The sequence below is a fragment of the Marmota marmota genome, unplaced genomic scaffold (genome assembly GCF_001458135.2).
Source record: "Marmota marmota marmota unplaced genomic scaffold, marMar, whole genome shotgun sequence".
In the NCBI taxonomy this organism is placed as follows: domain Eukaryota; kingdom Metazoa; phylum Chordata; class Mammalia; order Rodentia; family Sciuridae; genus Marmota; species Marmota marmota.
Genome location: NW_026000119.1, coordinates 6,882,654 through 6,903,595, shown reverse-complemented (window position 1 = coordinate 6,903,595; position 20,942 = coordinate 6,882,654). Strand labels below are relative to the sequence as shown.

Below are 20,942 nucleotides of genomic sequence, written 5' to 3'. Positions count from 1 at the left end.
ACCTCAACTCTCTCTCTCTCTCTAACTGCTTCTCTGAAAACCCCGATCAATATAGGGACTTCATTCACAGTGTAGTGGGAACTCCAAAGATTACAGTTAAAGGCAAAAAAAAAAAAAAAAAAAAGGTAAAAGAAGGAGAGAGAACACTGTCCAGGCAAGACTGACTGAATAAGGAACTTGAAAATAAGGAACAGATTTTAAAGATTCATGAGGATAATGGCATAAATTTTTGTTCCAACAATTAGATTTAATTGCAGGAAATAGAAATCATTTTAATTATTTTAATGTTTTGGATTTGACTTAGGGAATCATGCACTTACAAAACCTTAGGAAAAACTGGGTTCCCAGAAATGATTCCTCGAGTAGCACTTCCATGTAGCTGCTCCCATGTTGCAGCCAAGAAGACAGGCACTCGGAAGCTGCCACCAGACACGCAGACTTCAAAAACACATTGCTTGAGCTATAATCCAGACCTGATTTAACCATTAGATCTAGGAGGCACAGTATCTAGGGCTACATACAGTACTTTTAGTGGCCTACAAAAACGTATTAATTTTCTCTAAAATCAGAAGAAAAAAATGAACTTTTAGATTGAGTAAATTGTTTTGCTGTATTATAATAATGTGTGTGGTTCCAAACACAGTGTAGACTTGATTTATTATTTATAGGAAAGGGCCCATTAAAACTGAGTGTTGGGGGCCAGTGAATGTCATAATGCTGCCCCCAAAGCCACTACTGCTGCCACCTTAGTAACTGTTCTTTGACACTCAGAACTCATAATGGGACAGTGGACTAGACTGCATAAAAAGTACAGTGGGCAATACAGTCAGCAAAAAAGACAGAAAGGTGTCATCTGCCTCACTTTGCTTTCCTAACTCATGAGACTGCATCTCATTTGTGGAATTGAATTCCTAGCCAAAGCCCTAACACAGGGAGTATAGATGAAGTAGGTTTAGGTTTCTAGTCTCAGAGGACAGAGCAAGATGGAAGCTAAGAACCTCCAGTGATGGTCTCTCTACAGACACACCAGGCACAAAAACTAGCACAGGGCTTTACCTTGGAGCCTAGTACCAATAGCTACGCACACACCAAACAATCTTCACAAAAGGTAAGAAAATAAGGCAAGGGACCATCGTGCTCACTTTTAGTATAGAAAAATGAATAGTGGACTCGAAGGTAGGAAGGAAGGAGTTGCTGTATCATCTTCCCCAATGCCAAGCAGCTAGGCAGGTTGGAGAGAGAAGCCTCCTGCTCAGTGGGGTGGAGGGGGAGAAGGAATAAAGTCCAGGCATTAGACTTAAAACACAGTACCAGGCCCACCCTGGTGAAACCCAGCACGCGGCCTCTACTGCCAGGCCACTTCTAACTGACTGAGCTGTTGGAACTGGTTCCTTCCCTCAGGTGACAGAGGAGGGAGTCAGGCATAAAAAACTAGCACAGGGTTTTGCCTTGGAGCCTAGTACCAGACCTGCATGGTGAGACCCAGCAACCATTCAGCTGAAGGTCTTGTGCATAGGTCAGAGCTCATAGGTTGAATATCTACACCGGCCCTGGCATCAGGCAGAGAGATCCAAGGGCCAAATAGGTCACTTCAACTTTCATCCTGTATGGGTTCCAGTCTTGGAGTGGGCTTGGAGCATACCCACACTCCTCCAAAGAGCGAAAGCCCTTGATACTCAAGAGTAATCCAGTTAAACGTCAGCCTTGGTGGCCACAGGACTGTCTCCCCACATGGTCCCCCAACCTCAGGCAGCATGGCTATCACCAGGCCAGTGCTCATAGGTGTGTGTGTGTGGGGGGGCATTAGAACTTCCCTGGCACCAGGCATATGCCTGTGCCCCAAAGGGACAGAATTGTATTTTGGCCTGCATCACTATTATCTGTGGTGTGGGCCCAGTGCACCCCTGAGACTATAGGTCTTTGTAGCTATGAGACTCAGGTGCAACCCAGTTTATCACTGGCATAGGTGGCTAACAAACTACCTTAACTGACACTACCCCAACCTTAGGCATAGCATGGTGCAAGACCCCATTCACTGTGGGTAGGACAGGGCAGTAAGAATAAGATTTTTCCCTGGAATTAATTGCTGCGAAGCTAGTAAAACCTAATCAACACTGTGCAGATCCTAACAGTTCCGATCTCCAGACCTACCTGAAGAAGAAGCCACTGGAGCAGCTCCAGTGCCAGTGGTAGATGCACAGCCCTTCCTCTCCCCAGTCTTTTGGATTCCTAGTCCAGCTGACAACACCTGTGGGTGATTGCAGTGGTCTTGGGCCATAAGTCTATTCCAGCAATAGGCAGCCCATAGCAGTGTGGGTCTTGGTCCGACTTCAGTATTATGCTGGTTTGGTGAGTTGTGGGCTCAGTTTGTGAAACAGCTTCGTGGCATTGGTGTCCATTGGTGTGACATAGAAGCCTGGAGCTAATTCATCTTTAGTGATTCTACCCAAAGCCAGGCAGAAGCCTGTAGTGCCTGGCCACAGACCAGTAACTGAGGATAAAGCATCTGGGCTTGCCCTGGCCCCAGGGAAAGGCTAACGGGGACAGACTTACTCTTTCTGGTACTCTCCTGTCTTTTTCTGAATAAAACCCAAGTGTATTTGGAACAAACCTGGGGTTGAATAGTGACACACCAAAAGCAATTCCTGGCATTTCTGGAGGTGGGTGTCATCCAGTGCTGAAATGGTGGAAGTGACTATAGGTACAGAGAAAATAAGCAGCCTGCCTAGAATTTCTGGAAAGACAGGCACAAATAGAACCAGATTAGGAAAATTGGAATAAACACATGATCCTTCAATGTGCATCTGATGCTGCATGTCAACAAGAATCAAAAGATTTCAAGAACCATGACCTCAGCTGATATTCAAAATAAAGTCAACTGATCAGGTAGTCATCAGCATGGAAGATCACTCAGAAAGAGAATTTAAAACAGCTGTTTCAAGGAAACTAAAGAAGCTTGAAGAAATGTAGAGAAACTTTTCAATACTCTGTAACAGAGAAACTTGACAAAGATACGGAAGCAATTAAAAAATGAATCAAACTATTGAGCTGAAAAATATACAAAGCAAAATTAAATACATGATAGAAGGCATCAATAGCAGGATAGTCCAAGCAGAAGAAAGAATTAGTTCAAAGACAGGCTATCTGAAAATAATAGCTGGAGAAGAAAAAAGAATGGGGAGGAATGAAAAAAAGGTTATGGAAACTTTGGGACAGTATTAAAAGAGAAAATATTCAGGTTATCAGGGTTTAAAGAATTGAGAATATCAAAGGGATAGAAAACTTATTTTTTTTTTTAAAAAAATGCCCTAAGCTGGAGAAGGATATAAATATCCAAATATGGGAAGGTTGAATGTCACCAAATTTAGCTCAACCAAGTTTGTCCCAAGGTATCTTATAAATCAAGCATTCAAAGGTGAAAGAGAAAGAGGAAGTTCTCAAGATTGCAAGAGAAAATAATAATAAAAAAAAAAATAACACATAGGAGTGTCGCAATTTGCCTGACAAAAGATTCATCAATATAAACCTTATGGGCCAGGAGAGAATGGCATGAGATTTTTAAGTACTGAAGGAAAAAACATCAACTAAAAATACCATACCCCACAAAGATATGAAGATAGAATCTGATTTTTTAACTATTGCATCCTTAGCACCTGTGGTAGTGCTCATTTTTAAGTGATCCAATGTATCTGTGAACAAATGAATGATAAATATTAATACCAAGTCTCTCTCTTTCTCCAGTTCAATTCATTTTGTTCACCTTCAAAGTTCTTTGAGATAGACATTTTGTGTTTAGATCAAGTCAATTAGGTCATGAGCACTGAGATGAAAACAGGAATTACATCAGCAAGTGCTGTGTTTCAGTAATCAAGATTTATAGTTAGACACTTCCATACCTCATTCTATACATGAAGAGAGCCTGAAAGAGAAGTGACTTGTTTAGGGCCACATAAAGTTTAGGTTTCCTAACTGGAAATCCATATGTAGCAGGATGAAATTTCACCCTATCTCTCACCTTACACAAAACACAACTTAAAGTGGATCAAGGACCTAAGCATTAGAGCAGATACCTTGAGCCTAATAGAAGAAAGGGTAGGCTGAACACTCCATTATGTTGGTTTAGGATCTGAATTCCTCAACAAGACTCCTAAAACACAAGAGGCAAATCAAGAATCAATAAATGGGATGGTATCAAACTTAAAAGCTTCTTCATAGCAAAGGAAACAAGAACATGAAAAGAGAGCCCACAGAATGGGAGAAAATCTTTATCACATGCACCTCAGATAGAGTATTTATCTCCTGGATATGTAAAAAACTCAAAAACCTTAACATCGAAAACCCCCCAAATAATCCAATCAATAACTGGGCAAAGCAACTGAACAGGCACCTCAGAGAAGGAGAAATGCAAACGGTCAACAAATATATGAAAAAATGTTGAACATCTCTAGCAGCTAGAGAAATGCAAATTAAAACTACTCTGAAATTCCATCTCAGTCCAGTCAGAGTGGCAAATATCAAGAAAACAAGTAAAAATAAGTGTTGGCAAGGATGTGGGAAGAAGGTATACTCATACGTCACTGGTGGAACTGCAAATTGGAAAGCAGTATGGAGATTCCTCAGAAAACTTGGAATGGAACCAACATTTGACCCAGCTATCTCACTCCTTGGTCTGTACCCAAAGGACTTAAAATCAGCATACTGTAGTGATGCAGCCACATCAGTGTTTACAGAAGCACAATTCACAATAGGTAAGCTATGGAACCAACCTAAGTGCCCTTCAGCAGATGAATGAATAAAGAAAATGTGGTACTATTTACACAGTGGAATAAATAAGCCATAAAAAAGGATGACTTTTTAACTTTTACTGACAAATGGATGGATCTAGAGACTATCATGCTAAGTGAAATAAACCAATCCCAAAAAACCGAAGGTGAATATTCTCTTTCATATGCAGATGCTAATACACAATATGTAGGGAAGTAAGAATAGAAGTTCAGTGGATTAGACAAAAGGGAATGAAGGGAAAGGAAGGGGGATAGGAATAGGAAAGACAGTGGAATAAATCTGACATAACTTTTGTATGTTCATATATGAATACACCACAGTGAATCTCTGTATCATGTACAACCACTAGAATGGAATTTAATTACAATAAATTATACTCCATGTATGTAAAATATGTCAAAATATACTCTACTGTCATGTGTATCTAAAAAGAACAAATTAAAAAATCAAGTTTAGGTTTCCTAATTCAGAGCCCAGAGTACTTTGTGCTATATACAATAGAAACTTCTTGTTTTGCAGGAATATTTGAGAAAAAATGACTAACTCAATTCTCTTTTATTTTTATTAGAAATGACATGGTCCTTCACCTTTATTCATGTTTGGTCTGAGAATCAGTGTTATGACACATGCAACTTCACACATGAAAGGAGTTAGTTGATATCCAAACACCTTCCTCTTTTAAAAGATAAGAGCTGTTGAGAAGAACCAGCACAATCTAACAACTTATTTAAATTCTTGTAAGAACCAGTTGCAAGATTTTTTTTTTTTTTTTTTACCAATTTACTAACATTATGTTCTTATCATCTGTCAGAGATGTGGAATCTAATTAGGCAATGTTAGTTCCTGGAAAGCTGAGGTGTTCATCATTTTGGCAAATGAAAAGTAATTGCTGGATTCACTACCTTGGATACAGACTAAATTCGTTTTTTCCTGAGGGATATCAAATGCTTCAAAATTTTAAATGAAAGTCTAAAAATACCTTATGATGAAACCACTACTAATTAAATGATCCTGTTTAAGAAATTCTTCTGGCCTATAAGAATTCCTATAACATATTCTCCCTGTCCTTGTTTCTGTGAGATTGGCAATCAGAAAAATGAGTCATTATTTAGGCTTAACTTTTGGACAGGTATTATTTCATATAGATGATACCTGGAGTTTCTACATATAGATTCTACTCTGAAAGTTGAAAGAATGGTAGTAGGTTGTTCCTAGGATTGGTTTACAATGACATTTGGCAGAGAAGAGATAGCAATGAGCTTAGAAAGCTAGAGGGAATTGAAGCTGTGTTAAGGCCATGTGGAGGATCATACTTCCTATTGTTTGGTTATGGTTTGAAGGCATGGTACTCAGTGCACTAATGCTGGAAGGTAGTGTGGACCTTTAAGAGGTGGGGGGTCTAGGGGGAGGACCTTAGGTTACTGGGAAGCCCCACCCTAGGAAGAGATTAAGATAGTTCTTGTAGAAGCCTGAGTTCTCAAGAGAACTATTTATAAGGAGCCCAAACCTCTGTCTTCCTGTGTGGTCATGTAATCACTTTGTGCCACCCACATACCTGCCATGATGCTAGAGATCCTAACTAGAGCCAAGCTGATATTGGCACCATGCTTTTGAACTCCCAGAATTGTAAACTAAATGAACCTCTTTTCTTTGTAGAGTAGCTTGGCTCAGGTGTTTGCTATAATAATGAAAAACAGGCTAATACAAAATTTCATTAAGGAAAATTTTGGAAGGCCTGCCAGCTGGCTAGGTATAAAACAATCAGTCTATTCTAGAGGTGAGAGGAAGTATCCTCTCACCACTAACGTGAAAAAGAATGAAACCAAACAAAGCATTTCAAGAAGAATAGAAGTAAATCCTAGTGAGCTGACTCCCAGTTTTGTTTTGTTGTAGGCCATCTCATTGTTATAAGGAGTTAATTCTCCAGGAAGTAGCTATAACTTTGCTTGTTTCTTCCCCTCTCAAGAAAGAGTATGGGAATGTAATTGAGTAAGAGCACATTATTATAGAATATTTTAGTTAAGATCCTTCTGGATGTTAAAGACAGAAAATGCTACTCACCCAAGAGAGGGAATTGATTGAATTACGTAACTGAAACTCCAGGGATAGAGTGGGCTTTAGGCACAAGTGGACTCGGGGTTCAAACTCAGTTATGGTTTTTCTTCATTTCTGAGCTCTGCCTTTCACTGATTGGTTTCAGCCTCAGATTCCATGTGAGAGCAAGTTAACTGCAAAAGTTCCAGCTTCAGATTATCCCAGGGTGAAGTCCATTGAGAATGTTGCCTGTGTCCCAGAAGCCTTAGCAAAGATTTTTTTTTGCAAGTTAATGTGCATTATTGTTATTATCATTCTCATTATTATGAATGGGCCATGTGTCATCCCTAAATCTACATCCTGAAGAATGCTAGGCTCTCATTGGCCAGAAAGTCTCTACGGAAAATTAGAAATACTGACAGCATTGAAAATGGAAGATGGAGGAAGTCACTAACTAAAAATTAGGGATATAATATAAAAATTCAAATAACCAGAATGTCCATGTAAAAGAAAAAAACCTGAAGTCTGTTTATATTCAGATTTACTACATTAAATATTGTGGCCTTTTCATATACCCCAGAACTGAATGAGACAGCAGTGTGAATTGAGAGTGAAGTGGAGAGGTCAGGGCACATGGGGTTGGCAGAATGAGTACAGAATAGCACCTAAGGGTTGCTGAGTAATAATCATGTTTGACCACTGAGTTTTCCAGATGATTCTGTGTAATTCAAATTCATCTTGTCTTTCTGGTTCTCAGGCCTTTCCCCCGCCTTTTTCTCATCTCTTGTGTAGACTTGCCCATATTACTTGTGTTGCTGGGTTCCTTTGTAGCTGAAATCACATAGAAGCTCTATGTAATGTGAGGTCCATGATTTTACTACTTTATCATGAGAGATATTTTCACGCAGATATTACATGTTTTATTTCAATAAAGGATGATGAGGCTAATCCAGTCAATTCTATTATTTTTTTTACTTTCAAAGGTTTTTGCAGTTCTTAAATTTCTGACTGTAAAATTGAGGCAAGTGGACTGAGAACGTAACTCAATGGTATAGCATTTGCCTAACATGGATGAGGCCATGGGTTCAATTCCTAGTACTGGAGGAAAAAAAGGGAAAGAAAAAGAAAAGTAAAGGGAATGAGAAGAAGCAAAAGAAATGAAGCAAATAACTTATACTGGTTCTAATAACTGAGTCTGAAGTTTAACCAGAGGTTAATTTACTGACCTTTTACTAAAAAGGAGTTAGCCTACAACCTGAGACCAAGGGAATCCACTGACAGATTTTCTTTCATTCTTATTCATTCATCCTGGAGATACTTTTGAATACCTATGATGTGATGAACACTATAGATACTATCCCGAATTCATAGTTAGAGCCAAAGTGATGTTTAGATACTAAACTATCAAACAAATGAACAAGAGCTATAAGATGCTTGAATGGGGACTTGTACTTTGAGAGAAGCCTTTCTGGTGAAATGACATGCAACCTAAAAGCCAATTGATGAGCAGAATTAGTCCTTAGAACATTGTGGCAATGGTGAGGGTGTTGAACAGAAACACTTGATCAAATGTTCCACACTAGATGCCTGTTGTTTTTTCCTCCTAGTATCTGCATCCCCTTTCTCCATACTTCTGTGGATGAGGCAGATAAGTGACCAAGACCTGAGCATAGCACTCTTCTCCAGGATATGGGCTTGGTTCAGGGACAACCACTTGTTTCAGGCTAACCGGCAAGGCATTTTTTGGAAACTTTCTTTCCGTATATCAGAAAACAATGAGTTGTTTAGCTAAAGACATTAAGCTAAGAATGTGCAATAATGTGAGAGCTGGCCATCTGTACAGTTAGAGGAATAAGAAGTGCTGCTTACCCACTTTAGCAAAAACTTTTAGTATAGGATTAAATCAAAGGAAGACACAGCCAGGATCAGTCATGCCTAAAGAAAGTTAGATTTATTCTTGGGGGCTAATCCCCACTAATTCTGGCCTCTGTGATGATAACCTTTAAAAAAAGGCTCAGAGAATAAGGTTTTGTCTCAAAATGAAATCATCTTCAAGCAGTGCCAAAGGCCTTGACCTCTCTTAATGTAATAGCATAAAAAAACAAACTGCTAAAAGTAACCTGGGGGAAGAGGCCAAAAGATAAATAGTCACTTGCTCTTGACTTGTAGCCACCCTGGAAAAGCTGACCCTGTGCAGGGTCAGTTTTGATACCACCACACTGAAGGTGGAGTCAGCAGCACAAGTTCAAAAAGGCTTGCTGTGCTATGTCTTGGCTCTCAGACAGGAAAGGGAACTTGTGACCGAAAGGGACACTCCAAAAAGAATTTCAATGAAGTACAACTTGAGCAAAAACAATAAGTTGCCCAGATTTCTTGGATCACAGACAGAGGGCCTGGCATGTGGAATGAATGTCATCAGTGGAGAACACAGCCTTGATTGGTAGCTATGGAGTCCACTGTCCACGTGGTCCTCTCCGGCTGGCTTCCTGGTGAACTCTATTTGGTGAATGCCAATCCACTCCTCTCTTTTGCTGTTTTTTTTTTTCCTCCCTTCAAATTATTCCCATAGCAATCTTCCCCTCCCTGAACACCATGATAACTATTCTTTATTAAGATTTTTCCTTCAGGAAGGCAGAGCAACATTGATGGTAGCAATGTAAAATGATTCAACTCTTTGGAGAATTATTTGTCAGCTTCTGTTAACAATAAACATATTTCTATCCTGCAGCCCAACAGTTCCACTCCTAAATATTTACCCAAGAGCAATGAAAATATATCTCCACACAAAGACTCTTTTAAAAATGCTCATAACAGCTTTATTCGTAATAACAAAAAACTAGAAGCACCCTAAACATCTGTGGACAGGGAATGGTTAAAGTAACTGTCATGTATCTATACAATAGAATACTGCTTGGTAATAAAACAAAACAAGCTATTGGTAAAGGCAATGACAAGAATAAATCTCCAAAATACCATGTTGAGTGAGAAAAGCCAGATGCACATACAAAACATCAGGTTCTATGATTCCATGACGGTCAAAATGGCCTTTATCTTGCTCTGGCTGGTGGTTGCAGGGATGTATAAAGTTGTTAAAACCCATCTAACTGAACACCTAAGATCAATTCTTTCTCTTGAATATAAATTATGACCTTAATAAAAATAAATAATTATCCTTTATGAGACCCTGTTAACATGCCCTTTGCAAATTCTCATACTTCAAGTGTTTGAAAATCTGCTTCCCATCCATTTTCATACCTTAGAATGTTTTGGGGGTAAAAGTGCAGAAGAATTCAAAGGAAAAGCAGCAGAAGAAAATGTCTAACCGGAGCTACAACCATGGAGAAACTAGCTAAGTGCTGGGACCCAAGCAAGTGGCATGAGGTTAAACGCTGTTTAATTGTAACTGTTTTGCCAACACAGGTACCTCTTCCTCTTATAGTAAAGCCTAAAAAGACATAAGTGATCATTCTAGCCTCTCTGGCTCCTGGGGTTTACACAAAGGGCAGGAATTGATCCCTGTAGCAGGGGAATATAGAAATCTTGGTAGTCATCCTTGTCTGGTCCTCGTATGAACCACCCCCTTCCCTGTATCCCTATTGTATCCTTATCTGTGCCATAGCTTTTTATTTTTTATATAGTCCATGACTTATCAGACCAGAAATATCATGGGATAGTTAAAGACATGGTCTGTGTAATTGCAGAGACCTGAGTTCAAATTCTATCTCTGTCACTTATCCATCTAAATTTGGGGCATGCACTCAACATCTGTAAGGTTCAATAATCTTTCATTCTAGACAGGTTGACTTCTAAAAGGGAAAAGTCAAAAAAGGATATACTATTTGCCAAATTTAACCATCATTTTTGCCCTCTTGGGGCAGTATGAGCAGTGGGAAGGGGCAGGTTCTGGCTGTTGTGTCAATAGAAAGAAAACTTTAGGAGTTGTGATAAAGCCCCTTTCCCAGCACTTCTATGAAATTTCATGATTTTCAGAATTCTTTCACCTACATGATCTACTACTATGAAACAGGTACTGTTATCTATACTTTGTATGGAAACAGCTTCAAAATTGTTGTCTAAAGGATCACATTTGTTGATGGTCCTGCCACCAGAGTCTAGACTTCTTCAGCTTACCTCTTTTGGTATGTCACCTATGAGTTTCTGAGTATGGGACTGCTCTCATGTCACTAATACCTAAATTCCTGGTTAATTATCTCTTACATCAGGTCATAGGACTTGCAGGCAACCAGTTATAGAAAAAATGTACAGGCACCTTTTGTGGTTAGCTTAATAAAAGAAGTTGCTAATGAAACAAATGCTTTATACTAATAACCTATAGGAATAAAATTCTCAATCTGTAAAATCAGAGAATAACCCTAAATTAAGTTACTCTTTCATCTATTGTTTCTTAAGCAATACACTGAAAAAACTTTACTTCAAAAAAAAATGTTGTCTCTATCAGCATAAAACTGAAAATAAACAGTTCTACCTTCTGTGAGGCAATACAAGAGTTTTTAGTGGCTTTTGTCAATTTCTAATGTGGATCAATATTTTTTTTCATTTTCACTGAGCAATTAAATACATAAAGAAAAATGCACAAGTAATAATGTATACTTAGAAGAATTTTTACAATATGAACATATACATGTAGTTACCACCTAAATTAAGAAGTAGAAGATAGGCTGAGAGTGTAGCTCAGTGGTAGAACCGTGGCCTAGGATGCATGAAGCCCCAGGTTCAGTCTTTAGCTCTACAAAAAAAAAAAAAAAGAAAGAAAAAAGAAAAAGAAAAAAAAAGAAAGAAAGAAAGAAAAAAGAAAAGAAAAGGAAAAAAACAATATAGCCCCTTCAAACCTACCTCTCCCCACCCCACCTGCATAATTGTGCCTTCTTTGGTGAATGATTGCCCCCAATAGTAACCAAATCTTGACTTCTAACACCAAAATTAGTTTTGCCTGGTTTTGAACTATATATAATATAAATGGATTGCATGCAATTGTACACCAGACTCTTTTGTGTCCATTTCTTTTGCCCCGTTTTGTGAGGTTCATCCATGTTGTTGTGATTCCCCATGTGGCCTTTTTTTCCATTGAGTATAGCACAGCATATCTGTCCAGCCTCTAGTGGATGGGCATCTGCGTAGTTTTTAGTAGGGGCTTTTATGATTAGTGCTGCTTATTAACATGAATTTCTTTTAGTGAGAAAATTTATAGTTTCTGTTCCATAAAGATCTAGCAGTAGAGGCACATGCCTGTAACCCCAGCAGCTCAGGAGACTGAGGCAGGAGGATTGTAAGTTCAAAGGCAGCCTCAGCAACTTAGTAAGTCCTGAGCAACTTAGTGAGACCCCATCTCAAAATAAAAAAATAAAAAGGGCTGGGGATGTGGATCAGTGGTTAAGTGTTCCTGGCTTCCATCCCCAGTACCAACAAACAAACACAATTTAAAAGATCTAGCAGTAGCATTGCTGGGTCCTAGGAGGGCACAAAGTTCAACTTGAGTAGATACTATCAAACAGAAGGGTTTGTACTAACTTGTAAAATAGCTCCTTTTGCTCTTCATCCTTGTCAATACTTCTTATTATGAGTCTTTTATATTTTTAGCCATTCTGGTGAGGTAGGTTTTATCTTCACAAAATATCTTCTATTTTAATGCCAACTGTTGACAGTTTTTTTTTTCTTTCTTTTCACTTTACTTTCACTTTACTTCCACTTTCTTCTTTTTACTTAAAATTGTTCATCTTACAAGAAATTCTAGTGAGCTCTGTCTTATCTTTCACAGCTTATCTCTTCTTTGTTTCTACCCTCAACAACTGCTTTGAGTCACTCTCCCTTATATGGCACAACCACCCCTCAGAGTAACTCCTTCAGGTGACTTCTGCATCCCTGGTCAGAGCTCTCAGCCATGCATCACCCCCTGGGCATTCTCCTAGTCCCTGGTTTTAATTTTCTCTCTTCTCTAGTCCATCCTAGAACTAGTTCTGCTTTCATTTCTTCACGTGGTCTTAAAAACTGGTAGAAAATAGGATAGATAATATTTATTAAGCATTTACAAACCACTAGAATATCACGACAACCCAACATCCTACACAAAAATCTTGTATTTTATAGGTAAGGAAACTGAGGTAGAACAGGTTAAGCCAATTTCCAAAGTCCAAACTGTTAGTGACTTACAGAGCAAGGAAGAGACATAGCAAGTCTTAATCCTAGGGTGCACACTCAGGACTCTTATGAATTTGGTGAATTTACAAACAATGGTCTGTTCCATTCATCTTCCAGTTATATTTAGGGTTTTTGGTTTTGATCATCCTTTTATTTCCATCTTCATCGCCATGATTTTGAATCTTTTAGGTCTCCTGTCTCACTTTTGTAGGGCATTAAAGTGTGAATATAATGACTGAAAAGAAAAAGGAAATTAAGAATTTAAGATGTCCCTGTGAGAAAGAACATCACAAAGTGGAAAAGCAAATAACAAATCAGAAGAATTGAATATCTGACAAATATTCAATATCCTTACTATATAAAATTCTTCCACAGATGCATAAGAAAGAAAACAAGGAAACTATCAGTTAAAAAAAAGAAAGAAAGAAAGAAAAAGTTAACAGCTAACCGCAATAGCTCACATTTGTAATACCAGTGGCTCAGAGGCTAAAGCAGGAAGATCTGGTGTTCAAAACCAGCCTCAGCAACTTAGTGAGGCCCTAGGCAACTCAGCAAGACCCTGCTTCAAAATAAAGATGAAAAACGGGCTGGGAATGTGGCTTAGTAGCTAAGTGCCCCTGGATTCAATCCCTGGGATTAAAAAAAAAATGAAAAGAAAAAGTAACATAAGAGTAACAAAAATGGGGCTGGGGATGTGGCTCAAGCGGTAGCGCGCTCACCTGGCACGCGCGGGCCGCTGGGTTCGATCCTCAGCTCCACATAAAAATAAAATAAAGATGTTGTGTCCACTGAAAACCAAAAAATAAATATTAAAAAACTCACTCTCTCTCTCTCTCTCTTTTTAAAAAATAGAGTAACAAAAATAATCCACGTTAGTGAAAATAACTGACAACTCATAAAAAGTTTTGCTTCACTGGTAGTCAAATGAACAAAAATGCAAATTTTTAAACTTTCTTTATACTTCCCATATTGTCCTTGTGTTTCTTTCTTTTACAAGGAATATTATTAGTTTTATCCTCTTTAAAAAATGTATTTCTTTAATTGGCAAACAAAATAGTGTATATCACACATTCTCTGAGGTAGTATTAGGGTCTGAAAGTCTCTGGAGTCTAATGGTAGGTATTGAAAGTTTAGGGCCAAACAATTGCATTTCTAAGAAACAATTGATCATTCACTCAAAATTTTTTAAATTCCCAATTTTCTGACAATATTTCAGTGTAAATTAATCCTGTCTGGACCTTATCATCAGGACCTGACAAATCTTGCTTCCCTTTCTCCCCTTTTTGTTCAGAGGATATAGTAGATCCCTGCAAATTAAGACTTTCATGACTTATCCATAGTATTTCCTTTTCCACCTGGACTTGAGCCAGGCCAATCTCATTTTGGGGGTCCAGATGCCACAGCCCCTGAGATGATCTATTAAAAATTGGCTTTATCTGTCAATGCAATATAATGCCTGATAGAAATCTCAACTCTTACCTCAAATCCCAGACCAACTTCTCTTTCATTCTTCCTTCGGCCACTTCACCTTCAACCAAAAATTTACCTGTCAGTACTAGTGATTGAATCAGTGCAAGCATTCTACCTCCCTCCAAGCTATATTCCCAGATCTTCATGTAAGAGTCTTAATAATATATAATATTATCAATATTATATAATCAATATTTATTATGATATTATAACAGAAGTACATACCATGTTATATTAATATATAATTATATTTGGTATTATTTATATGATTAATAAATAAATATGATTTATTATAGAGTATAGTATATAAAATAATAATATTATCTGTAATTTATTGGGTATTTATTTCATGCTGGGAAATAACATATATCCTCTCATTTTAATTCTCTTCACCATGCTTTTAGTTCCATACAATCACTATTCCACAGATTAAAAAAAAACAAAACAAAACAGGAATCATATAAACAGAGCAGAGTCAAGTTTCTTCCAACCTGTGAGGAGGAATCCCTGACTTTGTTCTCCATGAGGTCTAGATTCTTGCCACCATCAAGTGACCTGCTCTGTCCACCTTTTCCTTGGATTTCTCCTGATAGAGCCTTAGAGCCCAAACAAATCCTTAAGAGTTTCCTCTTCACAGACATCTGTATGATCAGATATGCGCACCGGTCTTTCCTGAATCTTTGCTCTAAGCACTTGTCAAACTAGTGAAACCCAATAAAAAAGCTCCTCTACCTGTCACAGCCTCAGACCTGTTTCCAATTTAAGTAGGAAGATCCTTGTGTTTCTCTTGATCTAAAGATTTGACAATAATCAGGCATGTATATAGTCTCAAATGCTAGGTAGGCTGAGACAGGAGGATCACTTGAGCCCAGAGGTTAGAGACCAGCCTGGGCAATATGACAAGACATCATCTCAAATAAACAAACAAAAAAAACAACAAAAAAAACCACTTGACACTACCAGGATGTATTTGTGTTTTCGAAGAAGAATGTATCAAGCTGGAACAAGAAATATATAAGAAGGAAGATTTAAACTAGAATATCTAATTATGTTTTCCTTTATTTTAATGGAATAAAAAATATAGAAATATTTCCAGGTATGGTGGTGCATACCTATAATCCCAGCAGCTTGGGAGGCTGAAGACAGGAGAATCTCGAGTTCAAAGCCAGCCTCAGCAACAGTGAGATGCTAAGTAACTCAGTGAGACCCTGTCTCTAAATAAAATTTAAAAATAGAGCTGGTTATGTGGATCTCTGGTTGAGTGCCCTTGAGTTCAATCCCTGGTACAAAACAAAATACACACACACACACACTGTATTTAGGAAGAGAATCTCTGCTTAAACCATAAATTTGAGAAATAGTTTATGAAAGACATTTTATTATTCACCTCCCTAGACCCCTTCATAAACATGAATGATGACAAAAACTTAGGGGAAAATAAAAGGTGAGTTATGCAATTCCTATTAAATAATCACTTTCTTGAATAAGAGAAGAAAAAAGAATGTTTCAATCTAAGCAAATCTCTAAAGCAAGTAAGTTCTGTAATCGAAAGCAGCTCACTACAGCAGGTAGGAGGTACTATTACACAGAAGAGGAAGCTGAGTCTCAGAAAGTGTTTGGCTTTGTCAAAAGTGAGCCCCCCACACACTGTGAAAGTGAAGCTTCACTGATTCCAAACCCTGTCCTCATTCTGCCCCACCCACTGTCTTTTTTCTTCAGCCACTTGGCTGGCAGTAAAGCTCCCCTCCCCTAGGTCTGTCTCCTGCTTGTAAGACAAGTCACTTTCTCAGAGTAGAGAGGGGGCTGGAACAGGACCAGTCTCCACCTCTCTTCTGCTTTCTTCCCTCAGGCCTCCCAGTGAGCTTCTCTGTAAGCAAAAGTGTGGATAAGACCATTCACGCCATTACACCATTTTATATTTCCTTATATCATGAAATAAAAGCTCAGCTCTTGGTTACCAATCTCTCCCAATTTTCCACCGAGGAGATACTCCCACCATATTTTCAATTTCCAAAAGCTGCTCTCCATTAGAGCTTTGCCATTCTTGCTTTTGTTCAATAAGTATCATGGCACTAAAACTGTTGGGTCCTGGGGAGAGAAAGAAGAGCCCCCCATCCAAAGGACTAGACATTTACCTTTATGAAATGATTTGCTTCCAATTCATCAATTTATCCTTGACTTCCAAACTTACTACCTCTATAACTGAAGTGCAAAGCAAGCCTGCATTCTTGTGATTCTTTCAGACAGGTGATTGCTTATAACAAAATCATTTGATGTAGGTGAACTGGCTTCACTGACTACAGCAGCATCAGAACAGCTTGCATTGCTCAAGGACTTGGAGCCAAATTGCTACTGCACTATTACCATCTTTTCCTCCCAGTCACCATCTAACAGAACCTTGTACCACTTCTACATTTCATGCTTCCCTCCCTTGCACAGAGGAGCCCAGTAGATGCCTGTATGTGACACACTGCTTCACTGTCCAGATAGCAGATGGGGAGTGCCACAGACTTGTGCCCACTCACTGTTTCAGCCTCTGTTTTGATATTTGTTTTATTTTGTTTTGTTTTTCCAATGACAATCGAGGGTCCAGAGACACAGACCCAAAGTGCAGAGGTCATATCTTAATTCATCTCTGCAACCTAGAACAGTCTCCAGCACAGGGTAGGAGCTCAACAAATATTTGTGGACAGAATGCAGGAGGGAGGGATGGAAGAAATGATATGCCTAATTTAGTTGAGAACTAGATAAGACTCCTGGTCCCTAAGTGTTTTATCAGTGTTTATCCAACTCTCTCATTCTAGCTTTACATTAGCCTATTGCAAAAGAGAAAAATAAAATGATTGATAATAAGGGAAGGAGGAGAGTTTTTAACCGAAGGCACAAGAAGTAAAACTGGGGGTTTGATATATAGGTATTCTTATGGTTTGGATATTAAATGTTCCTAAAAACCTCATGCATCGATGCAAGAATTGTCAGAGGTAAAATAATTATATTTGAAGAGCTTTAACCTAATCAGTTCATCCTAGTTTGAATGGACAATTAGAAGGTAACTATAGGCAGATAAGGCATGGTTAAAAGAGGGAGGTTACTGTAGGTGTGCCCAGGAAGGGTTCATCTTCCTTGCAACCCCTGCCCCACTCTCTCTGCTTCCTGGCCTTCTGCCATGATGTTCTGTGTTGATGTTGAGCTCAGAGCAATGGAGTCAGCCAGTCATGAACAGAGGCACTGAAAACTAGGAGCCCAAATAATTTTTTCCTCCTTTAAGTTGTTCTTGTCAGGTATATTGATAACAACAACAAAAATCTGACTAACACCAGCAAGGTAAGTACTGGTGCTTTCCTGGTCTGAGGTATTCTCCTCCACTGCTGATTGATACATTGGACTTGCCAATAAATGGTGCTATTTTCCTACAGGTATGGAAAAATACTTGACTCTCTCCATAGTGAAAGTAGTGCAAAAGACCTATTTTTAAAATTTAAATGCAGTCACTTACCACACATAATACCTCTGGTTTTCAAGGTTGTTTTTCACTCATATAAAAAATAAAATAAATACAATCTTTTTCTGTCCTTCCTAGTAAGAGAAATGTCTCCTGTGAATTTGGTATTACTTTAAATATCCTAAAGTGAACCAAATATAGTAGATTTTGTCATTAATTTTTTTTGTAATTAGTATGGATCAAATGAAACTCAGAAACCGCAGTGGAAATTCCAGGAAGAAATCTTTCAGAATAACATTTCAATGTGTGTGTCTGTGTGTGTGTGTGTGTGTGTGCGCTCGCGCGAGCAAGCTTGCATTTTCGTGAGCTATGGAATGAGGAAGATAGGGAAGAAAAAGCTTGCTAAGAGGATATTTCTTCGCATTAGCTATACTATTAACCAAGACTAAAGACCAGAAACAGAGAAAAAGAGGAAATAAAAAGTGATAATAATGTAAGATTTAGGCATGCTGTCAAGGGTCCAACAGAATGGTTTTGAAAATTATCTCTGATTCTTTTACCTTTGGGGAAAAATTAATCTAAAAAGCTATAAAGAGATAGATATATCCTATTATCCTATCAATTGAAAATTAACTACATTTAATATTTTAGCCTATAGCCCATTCTATTTTAGAAAAATAAGTGCATTCCTAAGAAATCTGACATTATCAAGAAATATAAAAAGATGTGTAACTCTGGTTGAAACAGAGGGATGGCTGGGATCTAGTAATGAACCAAACTATCTTTTAGATTTGGTCCTTTCTTAATGTATCTCCTTTTGAAATTAAATCAAATTTAAATTTAAAACCAAGATTTTAAAAAATATTTTGATGTGAACAGAGAAATTCCCATTAGACTCACAGTAGAACATGTCTTTCACCCCTCCAGTAATTTTATTTTTAAAGATATGTCTTTGTAACCATAAGCATACAGAAATAACAGGGTATGGTGGCTCCCACCTGTCATCACAGCAACTCCAGAGGCTGAGGCAGGAGAATTGCAAGTTTGAGACCAGCCTCATCAATTTATTGATGAGACCTCTGTCTCAAAATAAAAAATAAAGAGAGCTGGGCATGCAGTTTGCTGGTAGCATGCCCCTGGATTTATTCCCTGAGAGGGTTAAGGGGAACCTACAAAAACAGGGCTGGGGACATAGCTCTCATAACTCAGTGGTTCAGTGCTTGCCCAGGCCCTGGGTTCAATAAAAATAAAATGGTGGGGGGATGGGACTCCACCTTCCTTGAGTTTCTTATGTTTTCCTCCAAGTACCCAGTAGTACCCTCATATTCCCTACCACCTGTGCAGGTCTGGCTATAGCACAGACCATAACAGCCTGGGAAACAGTAGCTTGTTTTCTACTAATCCTCAATCTCTCAAACAGTTCTAGTTATTACAAAGAGTAGTTCATATAAATTATATATACTAATTAACTAATTGTGCTATGTTTAATTCTTGTTACAGATACTTAAACTGTATGAGAATAAATGCCTGTTATTTTCCAAATGTTTTTCTAGGTATTTGGACATATATTTTACATAAAGGCTATCCTTTGTTTTGTTTTTACAAAAAAAAATGGTAGCATAATAAACATGCTACTGAAGAACATTTTTGTTTTTACCCAACGATGAATTGTGAAACTCTTACATAATAATAAGCATAGGTCTACATTACCACTTTAATTTGTCAAGTTCCACTTTATCTATGATAAAAATACATGGCTATTTATTTTCTTTTCTTCAAGAAGTTAGCCCTTCAAGAATTTGCTTTTTTCCCCATTAAAACCACAAATGTTTTACAATGGTAGTATATGAACCATTAAAATGATTGTGATTCCATAACATTTAAAGACAGACTCCCAGGCCGATGAAGGCTGAGATCCTATAGGCCATAGCAACCCTGAGAAATGTCACCTTTGCTGAATCTATTACAAACCTGGCAGTGATTGACGTCTACCCAAGGTTTCAGGTCCACCCAAGGAAGGCGGAAGTTGTACATTACTCAGCATTCTCAGATCTATTCTAAATCTAATTAATGTCTTCAATAAAGATTCAATTCCATTTAATTAAAGCACTTTGATTTGATGAACACAGGTATTGTGCTAAAGGAGAGGGATGCAAGCTAAACTGGATCACTAACTTTCCAGGACACTTACAACCTGGTAGGGAGACACACATACAAATACATATATAAGTCTGATACAAGGGAAGTGTGTAAGATAAAGTAAACAAAATTATTGTTTAAAAAAAAACACAGACAAGGAAAAGGTTAAATTAGGCTGGTAAAGGTGGCATTTGAGTTGCTCTAGAAGAGTAGATGGGACTGCAACCAGAAGAGAGAGAAAGGCTCTAAAAGGCACAGCACCAAGAGCCGGGGTTGTTGACAATGGATGGATTCCAGCTGATCAGAGCTCTAAAACCCTTCTCCTGTTTTGTCTTCCTGAGGCTGCTGTGTTCCTGGACACACCCAGAGGATCTTCAGACTCTACAAACCGGTTGTGCAGAGCCAGGCATTTCAATGAGAAGCAAAATGCTGAGTAACAACATGAAATCAGTCTGTTGCTTGCCAAGAGCTGGGAGGCCTGGGTGGTTTCCCAATCTTAAAGAAGCAGAAGGATATTAAAGCTAGCGTCCCTTAGAAAAACTTGGAAAGACTTACCAATACAGGAAATGCCATATCCTGATTCAGTTGGGATAGGTGCACCATTTGTGATGATTATTGGTCACTCTCAAATCAGATGGACGAACTGTAAATCCCAATTATTTTGCCTTTTTGCATGACAGACTAACACATTACTGATAGCTTACCTTTGTGAAGAATAACTCATACACTGTAGAACAGAGATAATGCTCAGTCTTGGGATAAAGAGGAAAAGTTGAGGAAATTTAAACGGGAAATGATTCAGCTACAAAGAATTCAGGAGTTTGAGTGAATAAGCAATTAAAAGGCAAACAATGAGTTCTAGGTGTCCTGGGAGCAACAGGGCCCAGGGCCAGCTCAGATGAGTGAAATCTCAGTC

General features: G+C 38.3%; 1 protein-coding gene and 1 long non-coding RNA gene across 4 annotated transcripts in view; one reads left to right on the top strand and one right to left on the bottom strand.

Moving 5' to 3' along the window:
• Positions 1 to 20,478, top strand: part of Anxa3 (annexin A3) — a 92,008-nt gene extending 71,530 nt beyond the window's left edge. For all 3 annotated transcript variants that reach the window (XM_048784786.1, XM_048784788.1, XM_048784787.1), the window contains one exon: positions 20,368 to 20,478. In XM_048784786.1, coding sequence (XP_048640743.1) covers positions 20,368 to 20,463 — 96 coding nt within the window. In that variant the 3' untranslated portion in view covers positions 20,464 to 20,478. The remainder of the gene's footprint in view (positions 1 to 20,367) is intronic.
• Positions 12,168 to 20,709, bottom strand: LOC125611074. The gene is made up of 3 exons (XR_007341198.1): positions 20,582 to 20,709; positions 14,455 to 14,503; positions 12,168 to 13,210 (listed from the first exon to the last, which is right to left on the bottom strand). It is a non-coding gene; the product is annotated as an uncharacterized LOC125611074 (long non-coding RNA).
• Positions 20,710 to 20,942: the final 233 nt, after the last annotated feature.